Source organism: Bos taurus, chromosome 14 (genome assembly GCF_002263795.3).
Source record: "Bos taurus isolate L1 Dominette 01449 registration number 42190680 breed Hereford chromosome 14, ARS-UCD2.0, whole genome shotgun sequence".
NCBI lineage: Eukaryota > Metazoa > Chordata > Mammalia > Artiodactyla > Bovidae > Bos > Bos taurus.
In genome coordinates, this window is record NC_037341.1 from 8,131,440 (window position 1) to 8,148,579 (window position 17,140).

Consider the following 17,140-nt stretch of genomic DNA (forward strand, 5'->3'; position numbering starts at 1 on the left):
CATCGCCAACTCAATGGACATGAACTTGAGCAAACCCCAGGAGAGAGTGAAGGACAGGGAAGCCTGGCGTGCTGCAGTCACTGGAGTTGCAGAGAGCTGGACACAACTGAATGAACAATGACAATGACAAAAGCAAAGATCCATTTCTCCCTCATCCAAGCACACGACCCCTGAATGTAATCCATGGATCCTTGGTCCAAGGACCTCTAGCTTAAGGGCCCTGCTTTAGACACAGGAGGAGAAGCACACAGGCTCATTCTTTTTCTGCATTCACAGTAAATGCCTTTTCTGTGTCAGGTCCTGTGTGAGAGACAGGAACAAAGGAAATGCAGGCAAGAAGAGTCAGCAGGAAATCACCATCTCAGTGGGCACATACTCGGCACAGGGCCCCCTAGACCTCCCACGATCAGCTCCTGGGAGCTCAGGCTTCCGTCGTCAAGAGAAGTGAATGCTTGCAGGTGTTTGCATGTATCGGATGCTATTTAGAGATGGTTTGCCAGCTGGGGACCTATTTCTGTTCTAGCTGCTTGTTTTGGTTTTGATTCCCAGACCCTTGGGTTTCAGCAGCAGCTGGAAGACCAAGTGTACACCAAGACCAACCACATGCAGGCTCTGTATGGGATAACACAGGCCTCCATCTGCCCCTTCCTCCTTCCCCTTCTTTGATACAACCTTACTACTGGTCATTGGCTGGGTCCCTGCCATACTGTGCTCAGTCGTGTCCAACTCTGTGACCCCATGGACTGTAGTCCACCAGGCTCCTCTATCCATAAGATTCTCCAGGTCAGAATACCAGAGTGGGTTGCCATTTCCTCCTCCAGGGCATCTCCCCAACCCAGGGATGGAACCCATGTCTCTTGCATCTCCTTCGTTGGCAGGTGGATTCTTTACTATTAGTGCCACTTGGGAGGCCCTAGATGTAGCCTAAATCCATGTTGGGCTTCTCAGGCTGCATGAAAACTCAACTGTGTCCCACATGGAATCCAAGGGCAGAAGGGGGAAGTTTGGCTTTCTGAGTTGAAGATGGGATTGGTGAGGAGATAAGCCTCCTGCTTTCTAAGATCAGATTTCCCTGTGTCTCTAAAGCATAAAACCATGGTCCTAACCCAAAGGCTACTTGACCTTCTGGTTCTGGGACTCAGAACTAATCAGGTCTTTGTGTCTTTTAACGAGAAGAATGGGATCAGCCTGATTCAGATGTCTATTTGCTGTCCAATCAACTATGGACATAATAGCATCTCGAGATAATTGCCACTACTGTGATAAGAAAAATACAGATGATTTCAACTGGAGAGGTTAGGGTCTGTGGACCACTTTTGCTATGCTATGCTCAGTTGTGTCTGACTCTTTATGATCCCAAGGACTATAGCCACCCAGGCTCCTCTGTCCATGGGATTCCCCAGGCAAGAATACTGGAGTGGGTTGCCATTTCCTTCTCCAGGGGATCTTCCACACCCAGGGATTGAACCTGTGTTTCTTGTGTCTCCTGCATTCACTGGTGGATTCTTTACCACTAGCACCAACTGGGAGGCCCACCTTTGGGTCAGAGGAAATACTATGTTCACACACAGCTGCTGACACAACCTCACTACTGGTCATTGGCTGGGTCCCTGCTGCACTGTGCTCAGTCGTGTCCAACTCTGCAACCCATGGACTGTAGTCCATCAGGCTCCTCTGTCCATAAGATTCTCTAGGCCAGAATACGGGACTGGGTTGCCATTTCCTCCTCCAGGGCATCTTCCTAGCCCAGGGATTGAACTGGGTCACTGCTCTGTGCGGTTAGAGGTTAGTTCATGATACTCCAGCCCCTACCCAACGTACACACGGCAGGGATTCCTAGTAATGGATGTGGTTGTAGCAGGTGAATTGCTATGTCTTTTGAAATTAAATCCATCGACAGGCAAACTCACTGTTGAAGAAAAGGCCCTTCCTCATTCCTGCTCTGAAAAATTTCCTGAATGCCCCGCCCTCTGCAGAAAGCACCGACCATGTGACTTCATGATACGGACAGCCTGCAGAGATGGTATCACTAATAACAGTCATATTTAGCATATTTTATGGTTTCTTTCCCCCTTTTTATCTTTATCTGTGAGGTTGAGTTATCCTTACTTCACAGATAAAAAGCTCACAGAGATGAAATGGCTTCTGCAGCCATTTCTAAAATGGACTATATCACTCTAACCTTTGAAAACAATTGGCTGAGCACATAACTCACACAACCACCTGTTGGCATCTTCAGATTATAGAACATGGATTAGTTCCTGGGGCTAACAACGTGGAGGACCTTATCGCTTTTATTGCCTGTGGGGACTTTTGTGCGCCCGTTAATTAATCCCACCCAGGCAGTGAACTGCTTCTACCGTTTTATCTGGTTCTTAATTCTGTCTCCTTTGCTGGCAGGGTGATATGGTTCTCATTGCTATCAATAAGCCAACCTTTAGCAGCTTCCTCTTCCTCTTTATGCAAACTTCCTTACACTTCATTTCACTCCCCTGGTTCCCAAGGCACCCGGCAATAGATCTCTAGAAAAGTTGTGTCCGACTCTTTGTGACAGTCCCATGGACTATAGCCTACCAGGCTCCTCCGTCCATGAAATTTTCCAGGCAAGAGTACTGCAGTGTGTTGCCACTTCCTTCTCCAGGGGATCTTCCCGAACCAGGGATTGAATCCATGTCTCCCGAATTGCAGGCAAATGCTTTACCATCTGAGCCACCAGGGAAGCCCAGTAGATCTCTATCCATCCATCAACCCATGCTCCCCAATCCCTGATATGTGCTAGGCTTAGAAGATGCAGTCATGGTCCCAGACCTCCAGGTACCCACAGGATGCGTGCATGCTAAGTGGCTTCAGTCGTGTCCGACTCTTTGGCACCCCATGGACTGTAGCTCTCCAGGCTCCTCTGTCCGTGGGATTCTTCAGGCAAGAATACTAAAGTGGGTTGCCATTCCCTTCTCCAGGGGATATTCCAGACCCAGGATATTCCAAATCCGAGTTTCCTGTAGTTTCCTACAGCTCCTGCATTGTAGGCAGACTGTTTACCACTGAGTCACGGGGAAGCCCACCCACAGGGTACTTGGGAATATAAAAAGACATTGAATAAATGAGTAAGTGAATGAATGCCAAATGTTCATTTTATATTTACATGAGATGTTTTCCAGTCTCAACACATTTGCCCCCCTGGTCTTTTCTGTATACCAGAATTCCCATTTCTCAGTGCATTTTCAAACTTTAAGCCATTTTTATTGTCATGTATAAAATATCTGGGACCCTAATGTCCACCATCTGCACATTTACTGGGAGTGTTCAATGTTCCATCATTGCCTCATAATAACTGAAAATACAGGAAAACTCACCCAGTCCACTAAGTCACTTTGCTGATGATTTATTGCTTCAAGGCAAAAAGCTACAAACAGGGAATTTGAGCAATGAAAACTCTTCCTCTTCATATTGGATAAACATGTTCCGTGCGACACAAATCATGAGAAAAATGAGGAATGCTGAAAAACATGACAGATTGCCCAAGTGCTGTTTTCCCTCTATGGGGAAATTCTAAGACATTTCTTCATATGTATTTTTCAGTCACTTACAAAAATGGCAGTGTGTGTGTGTGTGTGTGTGTGTTAGTCATTCAGTTGTGTCTGACTCTTTGTGACCCCATGGATTGTAGCCCACCAGGCTCCTCTGTCCATGGGATTCTCCAGACAAGAATACTGGAGTAGGTTGCCATTCCCTTCTTCGGGAGATCTTCCTGACCCAGGGATCAAAACAGGGTTTTCTGCATTGCAGGCAGATTCTTTAATGTCTGAGCCACCAGGAAAGCCTGAAAATGGCAGTCGAAATACTTAAATATTAAGTCATAGTTTGAAAACAGATATACATACACGCGCACACACACACATATGTATACAATGCAGAAATACACAGCAGGCCATTCTGACCATTCAGGACTCCCAGCTGGGCAGAGTTATTACTTCAGTTACTTTGGGTCAAGATAAGTCTTTAAAAATCAGTGACCTAATTTAATGTAATAGTCACAGATTGCATTACTTCCCCGCAATTTGTAGGGATACACAGTATTTAAATGTTAATGAGAGCCTAGATAATCATATCGTTTGAATCTACTTTCTTTGATCACTCTCTGAATCATTTTCAAAGTTAATGTTGCAGCTGTTGTCAGTAAGCCGTTGTCTTGTGCCTTTTGGTTTGCAGGGGTGGGTGGGGGCAGGCTAATTGGGCTTAGCATCAGGAGAGATGGCCCAGGCATGAGACTAACCTTGGTCGGCAGGTCATTAGCTGTGAAGACACTGAGCAAATACTATCTAAGGGCCTCAGCTCTATCTCTAAAATGGGAAATGATGATACTGCCACAGCTCATAGGCTTGCTCTGAGGATTAAATTAGGTATGCAGTAAAGCACCTAGCCTAAAGCCTGGGAAGTGCTCACCAAAGGCTTATGCTAAGGGTTAGCACGCATTAGTGACATGGTAAATTCAGGTCTCCTTTTTCTCACTCATCTTTGCATGCAAGAGATATTCACTCTAAGCACTTATGTGAATTTCTCCACCCAAGTTTGACTATTCTTTTGTTTACCTTTCCTTGATCCCAGGACATGGGGTTACAAGGGTCTGGAGAAGTGGACACTCCAACAGGCCTCATTCAGGCTCTGCCTGGAGGCCTCCCCAAATCAAGTTGTTGTTGCTGTCCAGTCACTCAGTCTTGTCTGACTCTTTGCATCTCTGACCCCATGGACTGCAGCACGCCAGGCTTCCCTGTCCTTCACCATCTCCCAGAGCAAGGCAGAGCGGAATAAGCAGAGATCTGGGTTTCAACTTTTGAGGGCTGATTCCCCAGACTCTTTGAGTCCCAGACTTTCCATTTATAAAATGGGAAAGAGATGCTTGCTCAAAATTGCTGCCATGATTAGTTAGATAATTCAAAAGTTAGCAGAGGGCTTGGCACCAATTAAGCATTCAATAAAGAAATGTTTTTTTCATCTGGTAACTTTTATTGGAACAGGTTGCACCATGGCTCTGTCTCCTTGCCCATGACTTCAAAACACGAAACTGAGACTTCCTCTTTGGGGCCTGCACAGGACAGATTCATTTCTCAAACCAGGGCATTCTGGCCACCCCATCCCACCCATCCCGGGGATGAAAGCCCCAAGTCCCTCATCCAGGCCTTCTATGATCTTGGAAGCCAAGTTCACGTTCCTGAATTGGGAAGCAAATTCAGTAAGAATCTAGTTCTTGGGTGTCTGCTAAATTTCAAAAGGGGTGAGCCCTCACCTGCCCTTGGAAGCTGTGGGTGGCAGGTGATTTCACTCTACAAAAATCCAACATGATCCATGTGGACTTACAGGAAAGATTATTCGTGGAGTAAATTCTCTTCCCTGGTGGTTCAGTGGTAAAGAATCTGCCTGCCAATGCAGGAACCGTGGGTTCGATCCCTGGGTTGGGAAGATCCCCCGGAGAAGGAAATGGCAATCCACTCCAGTATTCTTGCATGGAAAATCCCATGGACAGAGGAGCCTGGTGGGCTACAGTCCATGGGGGCTGAAAAAGAGTCAGACACGAATGAACACCCGAACAACAAAATTCTCTTCACAAAAGAACTCTCGGGCTTTTTTTTCTTTCAATGAACACGTGCCTTTCTTTTGATATTAAATGTCTCTTTTTCTATGGCATTTCAGATTTGGCTGATAAAAATTAGATTGTCATGTACCTTTGGAAGAAAGAGATCTTCTGAACACATGTAGGGACACATACACAATTTCTTTTATTCATCAAATACACATTGAGCACCACTGAATGCCTTGCACCAGGCATTCAGGAGGTCACAGTAAAGAGGACACATTTTCAATCCCTTTCCCCTGTCTAGGAATCCCTCTGCTCACTATTCAGAATTCCCTCATGAAAAAGGCACCGTCCTTCAGTCTGCAGCATCAGGTAACGAAATCATCTTCAAATACACAGTGAGAGCTGGTTCTGATTTGAAGGAGGGAATGATCTAGAGGGGAGTCGTGGATTTCAGTTTATCCTAGATTTTGTCTGATGCTCAGACATCTAAATAATCTGAAAGTCAGATACACTCTTCTCTTGGGAAAGAAGCTGGAGAGACAGTAATAAGAACCAAAAATGACAGGGAGAAGTCGCTTATCCTGACATGTTTTCCTGCTCTGATGCCCTTGGAAGCTCTAAAAGTTGAGGGAAAATACGGGTTACGGAGTCAATCCAGCTTGGATTTGCATCCTGACTACCCCACTGACCCGCTGGGTGACTTCGGTCAAGCTCCCTTACCTCACTGAGCTTCCATTTCACATTTGTAAGAACAGAAATAATCATGGGCCCTTCTCAACACGACTTCCCAGTTTCCATGAGCTAGTGTAACGGTGCACATAAAGTGCTGAGAACAATGTCTGACATGTAGAAGGTACTAAATAAAAGAAATGTAGCAGTAAATATTTATACTTTACTAATAAAATAAATAATAGCCTCATTTCCATTAATAACAACTTTCTCTTCCTTTTAGCATCAAACCCTTTTGGCTTTTCATCCCTGTTAAATATACTTCTGTTTTGAAACAACTGGTAAACTTCTGTCTTTGTATCAGAACTGAGCTTTATGGATCAGTAGACCCACAGTCTGCAAAATGGGTCCCTGAGGCAGAAAGACACATGCCCTGGGCCCAGGGACTCTTGCCACCCCAGGGTGACACAGACTGGACCCACTTCTTGGTTTGTGAACCCACTTCTTGTTTTGACTCACACTCAACCTGGACCCAAGGTTCCCTCAGAGCAGAAGGCTATCACAGGACACCACTCTGAGGGGTCAGAGATGTCGTCCGAGGGGACCCACCAAGTCCTACAACGCCCCAGCATGCAGATGGTCAGGTGTGAGGAGGAGGCTGGCTGAGTGCCCAGTGCCCTGCCCTGTCCGGGAGCAGCAGATTCAGTGCAGGGCTCAGTCGCTCCTTCTGAAAATAGACTGACCATGCTCTGACCCTGGTGACCAGGAACTTCTCCCAGGAACAAGAGGAAGTTTATCAGCTTGCATTTCTCACTGGGATGAGCCCAATGTACACCCTTCAAAGTGCAGGGGTGAAGAGAAACTTAACTGAAATGGGTGAACAGAAACTTAACTGCAACAATGCCTGGATTCATGGACACAACTGTCCATCCAAAAACCGAAACCAAACAACCATTCACCTCATTTAGCAAATATTCGGTGACCATGGTAGGCACAGGTCTTTAGAATGAGAGAGAGCTTTGGTATACAGTGGTCAAAACTGCTAATTAGGGTCATTTTTGGCAGGGCCCGAAGAATGGACCAGTCCACTGTCCTAAATCCCCTCTATCCTTCTGAATGGGCCCAGAGAGTCTGGTGGTTTGGTATCTAAAGAAGGAATTAGTGATACCGAAGATCTAGCTGATTCTGTTCCTTGGGACTTGGATCCAGCAGGACTTCCAGTGACTCAGACAGGCCGGATCGGGCTCGTGTATTGTCCAGAGCCGGGCACTTTCTTTGGAGTGTATGTGGGCCACTGCCAAGGAGAAGACCCACTGTCTGGGCCTGAGTGTGCCTCGATGGGTGCTTTGGATGGGTGGAGACAGGACAAGGGGTCATGGGCCTGGGCCTGGATCTGGGTCATTGGAAACGAGTGGGAAGTGGACAAAAGAAGGCTCAGTTGGGGCCTCAGAAGGCTGGCTGCTTTACAAGCACTGGGTCAGCCTCGAGCCCAGGTTCTGTGGCTGCTTAATTGGCAATCTCTGAGAAGTCAGGGTAGGAGTCCAAGTCGGCAAAAATATCGTTGGGATTTCGACAGCTCAGATTGCAGAAGCAAGCGTTAATCCACAGGGCCTGGCGGGAGAAGCCGGGCCCATCGGGACACTGGAAGGAGATGCTGATGGTCTTGGACTTGTAGGGGATACAGCACCGGCTGTCGGTGCACACCCCGCAGTACTTGGGCCGGTAGGTGCGTGTGCTGGTGCAGCCGGCCAGCGTGAAGTTCACGGGCGCTTCTGGCTGGTACACGGCCAGACACTTCTTCCCTTCCTGCGGGAAAGGAGGTTTCAGTTGAGATGCTCAGAGGATCAACAGTTTCAGCTCCAAGCCCTCAATTCTTCCCTTTTCACTCGCCATGCACCCCATCTTACTTTCAGATCTGCAGCATCTTCAAACTAGGAAGGATCACCCCAAAGACAAACAGACCCAGCTGTATTATGCAAGAGGAAACCGAGGGCACAAAGGGACTGCCTTGCCACGGGGCAGCTCTCTCAACCTGCAATTTCCCTTCTTTCCTGCCTCTGCCTTGCCAATGCCCAGGTCAGTTTCTCCAACACAGGATGACTTTGTGGGCTCCTTCAGCCTGCCAAGCGCCCCCTGCTGGTTAGGGGTAGAGCCATCATGGCCTCCAAGACTAGACTCATTTAACCCTAAACTCCTCCTCCTCTGCCTCCCATAGACTCTCACACATACTTTTCATGCAACTTATTCAATTGGACTGGCATTATTTAAAGGGAGCTCTGTGGGGATATGGGCCACTCAAGGGCGAGGCTCTTTCTGCATCCCTACAGTCTAGTTTTCTGCCTGGTACATGGCTGTTGTTTAGTTGCTAAGTTGATTCTGATTCTTTTGAGACCCCCATGGACTGTAGCCCGCCGGACTCCTCTGCCCATGCAATTTCTCAAGCAAGAATACTGCAGTGGGTCTCCATTTCCTTCTCCAGGAGATCTTTCCGACCAAGGGATCGAACCCATGTCTCCTGCATTGGCGGGTGGGTTCTTTACCACTGAGCCACCAGGGAAGCCCCAGTAGGCATGTACTAAACTCGTTGAATGAATGGCTGTTCTGGTCAACTATGTACCAGAACCCTGCCTGAAATGAGGGTAGAACAGATCCAGGCAATGTGTGGGCCTGAAGCTTATACAGTCTGATAGCTATCTGCAGTGAAAGTCACTCAGTCATGTCCAACTCTTTTCGACCTCATGGGCTATACAGTCCATGGGATTCTCCAGGCCAGAATACTGGAGTGGGTAACCTATCCCTTCTCCAGGGGATCTTCCTGACCCTAAACGCCTGCCCCTCCCTGGGAGGCGGACCCACCTTGATGTGTGGCCGGAGGTCCACGTCGCACGGCCGCAGGTTGCAGAGGCGGCTCTCCTGCTCAGGCCAGCACCGGGTGTTGACATTGGAGATGCGGGTGGAGACCCCCAGGCCGCAGCTGGTGGAACAGGGGCTCCAGGGGCTGGTGTACGCAATGCAGTTCTTGTGCCACGGCTCTATCTCATCCATGTTCCCTGCAGATGGGGACCAGGTACCTGGTGATTTCCCAGTCTCCATCAGCCCCCCAATCCCTGCCGTCACAACCCTAAGGGCTGGGGTCCCTGAACCTCAGCGAGTGGGCAGTCCCTCTGCTTGGAGGTCAAGTTGGCTTCTAACTAGCACGGGTCCCCAGGGAGAAGAGAACTTGTCATGAGTTCCTCATACTTCTCCAGAGTGAGGACCATCTTTAGAGAGAGGTGACCTGAGTCCAATCCCTGCTCAACCACCTACAGGCTGTGTGATTCTAGACAACTTACTCTGGGCCTCAGGCTCTTCTCTGGAACAATAACATCTGCCCTGCGGGGCTGGTATGGCAATAAAAGGGTCCAGATATTGACCAAGTACACATCAGGCATCTGCAAGGTGCTGGGAATAAAAGGGTAAAAGACACCGGTCCTGCCCCTGCAGAGATGACATTATCTGGGGAAGGTCAAGGGAAGTGCCTGCCCCAGTGCTAGAACTTCATCTGAGTGATGCTCAGGGCATCGTGGCTAAGGGGACACGCAGGCTTCAGGGGCAAATTGTCTGAGTTCAGCTCTTAGCGCCGCCCCTTAGCATCTGGATAGCTTCCAATAAACTGGCTCCCACCTCCGAGCCCCAGGCTCCCCACCTGTAAGTGGGGTTGACAACAGCACCTCCCTGCCTCCTGTCCCTGGTTATGGATAGAAAATACAGGTTCAGGCATGTGACAGGGCTCAAAAGCTGTCCCCATCCTTAGTAAGCCCTCAGGAAGTGGGAACTGAACCCCAACCCTTGGCTGGTTCTTTCAATGGATGTATCCTGGCAAGCAGAACACGGCGAGTGCTCCTAAGTGTCTAAGAAATGGAGTGAGCTGAGAGGTGGAGATAGGTGAAGAGCCAGGGAGACCAAGGAGCCATCTCACAGAGGGATGGAGCAAGATACACAAGAAAAGGACTTGTGTATTTTTATCAGGAAGCCGGTCCTTCTTGATAAAACACAAGCCCAGAAGCCAGAGAGGGGAGCCTGCACGGAGAGACAGCAGGTGCGCTGGGGAGATGGATCTACGAATGCAGGGATGAATGAGTGAGAGAAGAGGATGCTGGGAGACAGGAGACAGCAGAGGCCTTTGAGGACGGACGGACTGAAGAGAGGAGGCGGGATGGGAGGGAGGCGGCGGTGGGGAAGGATTTGCCGAGGAGGATAAAAGGCTTTGGTTTTTAGGTCACCCACTCGGCAGTGCTCGGTCAGGCGGCGGTCACTGGGCCACACACACTGATGCGGTGGGCAGGCGGCCGCCGCCGCCCCCGGCCCGACCCGGTGGCTCTGTTCTAGGAGGCCCGCTGGGGACCGACTGAGCTCGCCATCCCCTCCTCCGCGGGCTGGAGCGGCCCTCCCCGCGCCCCGCGCCCGTGCCCGCACCCACCGGAGGTGCCCGTGTGGCGCGGCGCCGTCTTGCGGGGCCTCCTGGCGTCGTCTTCGCACACCCACTGCTCGCAGCAGCGCCCGGGCAAGCTCACCCGCTGGGGCCGACGGCACCAGAGGCGCGGGGGCCGCGCGCGGAGGCACAGCGGCGTGCAGCCCACCGCGCCGCCCACGCACGTGCAGTTGTACTTGCAGTTGGGCTGGAAGGACTGGCCGTTGTTGTAGCGCACGCCGTCCAGCACGCAGCCCACGCCAACCACCTCTGCGGACACAGGCGCAGAGGGTCAGGCCGGCCGAGGGGCTGGGCGGACCCGCAGGGCAGCCCCCTGCCGCTGCATCACGCGCCCCCGCACCCCACCCCGCACCCCACCCCCCGGGGTCCCCATCGTGGAGAAGGGCCTGGCCCGCTGCTCTGGCCAGTTTGGTGGGACCTGAGCGGGGGGTGTGGCAGCCCATTTAACCTGCGCAGAAACACCCGGTGCTGTCTGGAGGGCTGGACGGAGGGGTGGGAGGCTACAGCCTGGCCAGGACTGGGACCCCAGGCAGCTAGCCCGGTGTCCTGTCCCAGCAAGTGGCACAAAGCCTGGTCCTGACAGTTATCCACCTCGAGGGTCACAGTTTGTGAGAGGAGGCCGAGGCGATGGGAAACCCGTCACAACACTTTGGAAGAGACTGGGTTCATTCAATGCCTGTTTGTGGCGTGTGGTAGGTGGTGGGGATTTAGTAGTGAAGGAAGGAGACAAAAGCCTCGCCCTCAATGAACTTGTGCTTGTGTGCTTAGTCACTCAGTCGGATCCGACTCTTTGGGACCCTATAGACTGCAGCCCACCAGGCTCCTCTGTCCATGGGGATTCTCCAGGCAAGAATACTGGAGTGGATTGCCATGCCCTCTTCCAGGGAATCATCCCAATCCAGGAACTGAACCCAGGTCTCCCGCATTAATGGCAACCCACTCCAGTATTCCTGCCTGGAAAATCCCATGGACAAAGGAGCCTGGTCGGCTACAGTCCATGGGGTCGCAAAGAGTCCACACTGAGCGACTTCACTTTCACTTTTCACTTTCATGCATTAGAGAAGGAAATGGCAACCCACTCCAGTGTTCTTGCCTGGAGAATCACAGGGACGGGGGAGCCTGGTGGGCTGCCGTCTATGGGGTCGCACAGAGTTGGACACGACTGAAGCGACTTAGTGGCAGCAGCAGCAGCAGAGCGTTGATGGGGACATGAAAGCAGGGAGTTGGGAGAGGGAGGGGCAAGGTTGCAGATTTAAACAAGGTGGGTAGCCAGGGCCTCAGAGAGGTGATGATGTTTCAGCAAAGATAGAAAGGAGGCAGGGAGCTGAGCTGCCCAGGTGTTGGGAGAGAAGCCTTCTAGGCAGGGAAGGGACGTAGGCAGCTGGGAAGGCCTGGGGTGGGAAAGGGTAGGGGAGGGAGGGACAAGGGCTGGAGGCAGGAGAGAGAGGGCTTCCCCGGAGGCTCAGAGGAAAACGCAAAGCTCTTAGAGCCTGGAACTCCGGTTGATACACAGTATGTGCTCAGTGAGTAATGATGAATCAGTGATATGAATTATGCTTCACAAAAACCTTGATGGTGCTGAGTTGAGGACAGACCGACGGGGTTTGGAAAGAGTCAGAAGGTCATGCTGGGGAGTCCAGATAGGAGGCGGTGGTGCTTGGACCAGAGATGGGCAGCCAGGAGGAGAAGGGCCCGCTTCTGGGTCTATTTGGAGGGACTCGCTGACAGGTGGGATGTGAGGATGAGAGGAGAATCAGGAAGGACTCCTAGTTCTATGTCCCAAGCCCTGGAAGGAGGGGGATGCTCTGTCCTCAGAAGAGCAAGGTTGGGGTGGGTGGCCTCAAGCTCTTCCCTAGACTCGAGATGCCTGGTTGACTTCAGAGTGGAGCCAGTTCTGCAAGCTTGGAGCTCCAAGAAAGATGTGGGGATACTGGGCTCTGGCCAGCATCCCAGCCTTCCATGTCAGTCCCATTCTGAGGACGGTGTCTAGAAGTGCAGACAGAGATGCCAGGGCAGCCAGGGTGCTCACCCCAGGAGGGCTGGTCTGCCAGTAGTTCCAGTGTATCTCCTGGATTCACCTGAAGCTGAACCATCACCACCATCATCATCCCTGTATCTCACAGGAGGGAAGGTTCTTGGTCACCCGACCCGCTTTGTGTTAGGCTTCCTTGCATTGCTGACTTCATCTCAGAAGGAAAAGGGACCATGTCATCACCTGCATTTTCACCTGCTGCACACCTGCGTCTCAGTGAGGTTGAGTCACACACCTGAAGAGACAGCGCTCGGCTCAGCGGAGCGGAGGGGACAGGATCACAGCCTGTGGGGATGCTGGGGTGACTGCTGGCTTTCCTGGGAGGTGATTGATCTGGGGGAGGAGGGACGGGCAGGAAGGGCGCTAACACTGCCCGTCCCATCTGGAGCCAGGCACCATCTGATAAGTAACCTCATGCAGTCTCACGGTGACTGTCCTAGAAGAGCTTTGTTTTCTTTCTTTGGCAGAGGGGGAGCTGGGTGGGTGAGGGGAACAGTGATTCGTCTGCTCAAGGCCCCCCAGCTGGTGTCTGATGAGGCTGTACCCCCCCAAGCTCTGACTCCACTGTCCATTTCCTTCCATCGGATACCAGTAAAGGAGGGGAAATAGGAAAGCAAAACAGTGAGTGAATCACCTAGTGAATCACTCGTCTTTTGTTCTGAGTCAGCCTGGCCTCGCCCTCTCACTCCAGGGACAGAGTGCGCTCGTGTGTTGGTGGATGGGAGATGGAGTGCTGAAGGCAGTCTCTGCCCCTGGGTGTGGGAACTTTGGGTGGCAAGGGCACTGCTGGGTGCTGGGAGCCTTTGCACAGTGGTTCTCATCGCCAGCGGCACAATGGCACTACCCAGGGGGGCTCTTTAAAATCATGATGCCCACACCACACCCCAGTACCTGGGGGTGGACCTGGGCTTCGGTATTTTTACTTTTTTATTTTTTGGCCTTGGTAGCTCCGCAGGTGAATCCAGTTTGCAGCCAAGATTGGGACCATTTGCCTCCGGAAGTTGTTCACAGTCTCCTGGGAGGTTTGGGAGGTGGGGGCAAAGATGGATGGTGGGTGGCAGCGATGGCCCTACCAGCGGACTCTGGCACCCCTTCCTTATTCGGTTTCTTTACAGCTGATTGAAGGACCAGCTTCTGATCAGATGGGGAAGCTGGCCAAGCCTCCTTCACCATTCAGACTTTCGGGTCCATTCAGGCATGACCTGGTGGGCTTTCCTCTTATTGAGGGACTTCTGGGAATTCAAGTCGCCTTGCTGTGCCACCCAGACCTTTACTCTTCTCGCTCCACCCCTGGTCAGCTTCCTGGGAGCAAGGACAGTGGGCCATGCCTTGTTGTAACCCCACTGATGTACCATCACTAACCTGTGTTCATTATGGGTGAATGAATCAGTGGGTAGAGGGATGGAAATCAGGTGGGGTTAGCCCTACTCTGTATTGGGCTTGTCCCATGTATCAAGTACTTGACATCCGAACCACCCAAAGAGGTAGGCATTATTCATTGCATTTTCCTTGATGAGGAAACTGACATTTAAAAAGGTTAAGCAGTTTCCCTAAACCCATTGTGTTGGTTGATTATGTTGCTGAGGTTTGAACTTAGGTTGTCTAGCTTCAAACACCATGTGTGGATTTTCTGTTCCTTTACTCATCAGAGGAGGGAGTCAGAGCTTGAAACTAGCCCTGCCCCCCAAACTCTGAGGATAACCCTAGACAAAGCTAAGGGGACGTTTACAAAGGAAATTTGAAGCAATATTCAAGAGCAACTGATCACATTTTAGGCTCCTGTGAAATTCTTTGTTTAGCCTCAGCCATCATACAGAGTTGGTTCGATCAAGCTCCTTAAGTGACGTGCCCATGATCACGTAGCCAGCAAGTGGCAGAGCCAGGATTCAAAACCCCAAGCCTGTCTGCCTGTACATGTCATGATCCTTCCAGCAAACCACACTGCCCTCAATCCTGACCCAGTTGCACTGAATGCAGACTCATATTTGCACAACCAAAATAGCCAAACAGTTTAATTCAGAGGTCACTCTCTGCCCACAGATGTATTTAGCTTGGCTCACGGAGTGTGTTTTAAAAAATGTTTTGAATGCGTTGCCAGAATTACAAATCATACATGAACCTGGATTTTGTTTTCTGGATTCTCTTGAAAGGTGAGTAGGCTAGACCAGATCAGGCTCCCTTTTCTGCCTGACCTCAGTGGCTAAAGGTTACGTGCATTAGTCTGCCGTAGTCCCCACCATCCCCTCTTTGAGTCGTTTACGGCACTCTTGCAATTTGGTTTTTACTGCCTTGTCCTGGCCTAATTACAAGCACATCGCTAAGGACAGATTTAGCCTGTCCTGGGGAATGTCCATTGGTTGTTGGCCATCTGCTAACAGATTTTTCTATGTAAATAACCTCTTCTTTCTTTTTCCCCTCTGGCCCCCAAATATCTCCTTCTCTATAGCTCTCAGACCCTGGACTATTTTCTTTACTGCATTAGGGTTCCATGAATTTAGACACTATGGCAGTATTTCTGAGAAGATGTTCCATAGAACATGGGGGAATCGTATGTGTGTGTGTCTGTGTGTATATGGTGTGCAGGTGGGTGATTGGGTAAAAATCTGCCTGGAAAAAAGTATTCACTGTGCAAATAAGTTTAAAAAGTCTTCCTATGATAGCTCTGTTTTTGGAATTTCACAATGGATGTGGACATTTGACACCTCTGAAAAAGTCTGTCCCCTTGTTGAACCTTATTTATTCCAAGGTCTGTAGACCTCTGTGACTGGAGAACCCTTGGCCCGTGTCATATTTATTACAGTATCCTGAAATCCACCGTCTGCTTTCCAAATGCAAGGAAAGAAGCTACACGGAGACTCATGATGAGGGGGAACCGAGAGGCTATGTTGAGTGAAGAGGTGACGTATAAGGAGGTAGGGGAGTGGAGTAGAGCGAGGTGATTTTCCAGGTCCTGGGTGGTAGAGACAGGCAGGAGAGGCACTTGTGGGTCTGCAGAGTCTATGGGTCCATGAGAGAATGTCTATAAAATTGTGGTGCCTGGCATGTGGTGAGGTGTCAGTGCAACTTTAGAGACTCATATAGTCACAATGAGTTGCCTTGAAGGACAGCTGTAAAGAGGGAAAGAAAGGAAACAGTCCCGTAGAAGTGGAGGGGACTCTGGTGCAAGAGGGCTCAGCCTGGTCTCCTCACCTGGGTACAGGGAGAGAGTATGTGAGCGACTGTACACTGTGGCCGTCAGTCTCAGAGCCGAGTATGAGCGTCACCCAGGGAGCTTGTTGAAGGTTGTTGATTCCCACCCCCACTGCCAAAGAACTGGAGTGAGTGGGGTGGGGCTCAGAAAAACATTTTTAACCAACATGTCAGATGATTCTATGCAGATGGAATCTGCAAGCTCTCTTTGAACACGCTAGTTTGTGGGGCTAATAAGTCTCTGTAAAAGGGGGCAACATGGAAAGATGGGAGAATCAGTGATGGTTACTTGGAACTCAAGATGACTTGATATGAAGGTTGAAGCAGGAATTAATGTCAAAAGAGCAGAAGGAGCTCATAGATTAACCATAAATCCATAAGTATCTTGACTTGAAATTATATGTATAATCCTCATCAATGACACTTCAGGAAATATAATGAGTTAGCTGAAGATACGGAGAAGGCAATGGCACCCCACTCCAGTACTCTTGTCTGGAAAATCCCATGGATGGAGGAGCCTGGTAAGCTTCAGTCCACGGGATCGCTAAAAGTCGGACACAACTGAGCGGCTTCACTTTCACTTTTCACTTTCATCCATTGGAGAAGGAAATGGCAACCCACTCCAGTGTTCTTGCCTGGAGAATCCCATGGACGGAGAAGCCTAGTGGGCTGCAGTCCATGGGGTCGCACAGAGTCCGACACAACTGAAGCAACTTAGCAGCAGCAGCAGCAGTAGCTGAAGATAAGACAGTCTGCTGTGTGTGAACATGCAGAGTCATGGGCATGAGGAAAGCTTGATTCAGCCTTAAGGGAAGGAGTTCTTGAGTTTATGAGGCTTTGTGTAAATTTTCAGAAGTTAAGCTGCTGCCATGACGCCTATTTGGGCTTCCCTGGTGGCTCAGACAGTAAAGAATCTGCCTGAATGCAGGAGACCGGGTCCAATCCCTGGGTTGGGAAGATCCCCTGGAGAAGGGAATGGCTACCCACTCCAGTATTCTGGTATGGAGAATTCCGTGGAGTGTATAGTCCATGGGGTCTCAAAGAGCTGGACATGATTGAGCGACATTCACATCACTTCCTGATGCCAGTTTACCTCTTTTCATCATACTGATCATGTATATTGAATAAACGCTCATATGATTCAAGATCATATGACTCAAGGCCAGCCCAGATAGAAGCAGGAGACCAGAAAGCCTCAGAAAGG

At 50.3% G+C, this 17,140-nt stretch overlaps 1 protein-coding gene across 2 annotated transcripts in view; it reads right to left on the reverse strand.

The window, feature by feature from the left end:
• Positions 1–5,751: 5,751 nt before the first annotated feature.
• Positions 5,752–17,140, reverse strand: part of CCN4 (cellular communication network factor 4) — a 32,072-nt gene continuing 20,683 nt past the window's right edge. Inside the window, exons 3-5 of one of the 2 annotated variants that reach the window (XM_005215320.5) lie at positions 10,704–10,964; positions 9,101–9,294; positions 5,752–8,050 (exon numbers count right to left, since the gene is read on the reverse strand). In XM_005215320.5, coding sequence (XP_005215377.1) covers positions 7,751–8,050; positions 9,101–9,294; positions 10,704–10,964 — 755 coding nt within the window. In that variant the 3' untranslated portion in view covers positions 5,752–7,750. The remainder of the gene's footprint in view (positions 8,051–9,100; positions 9,295–10,703; positions 10,965–17,140) is intronic. The other variant, XM_059874412.1, reaches the window with a different exon arrangement.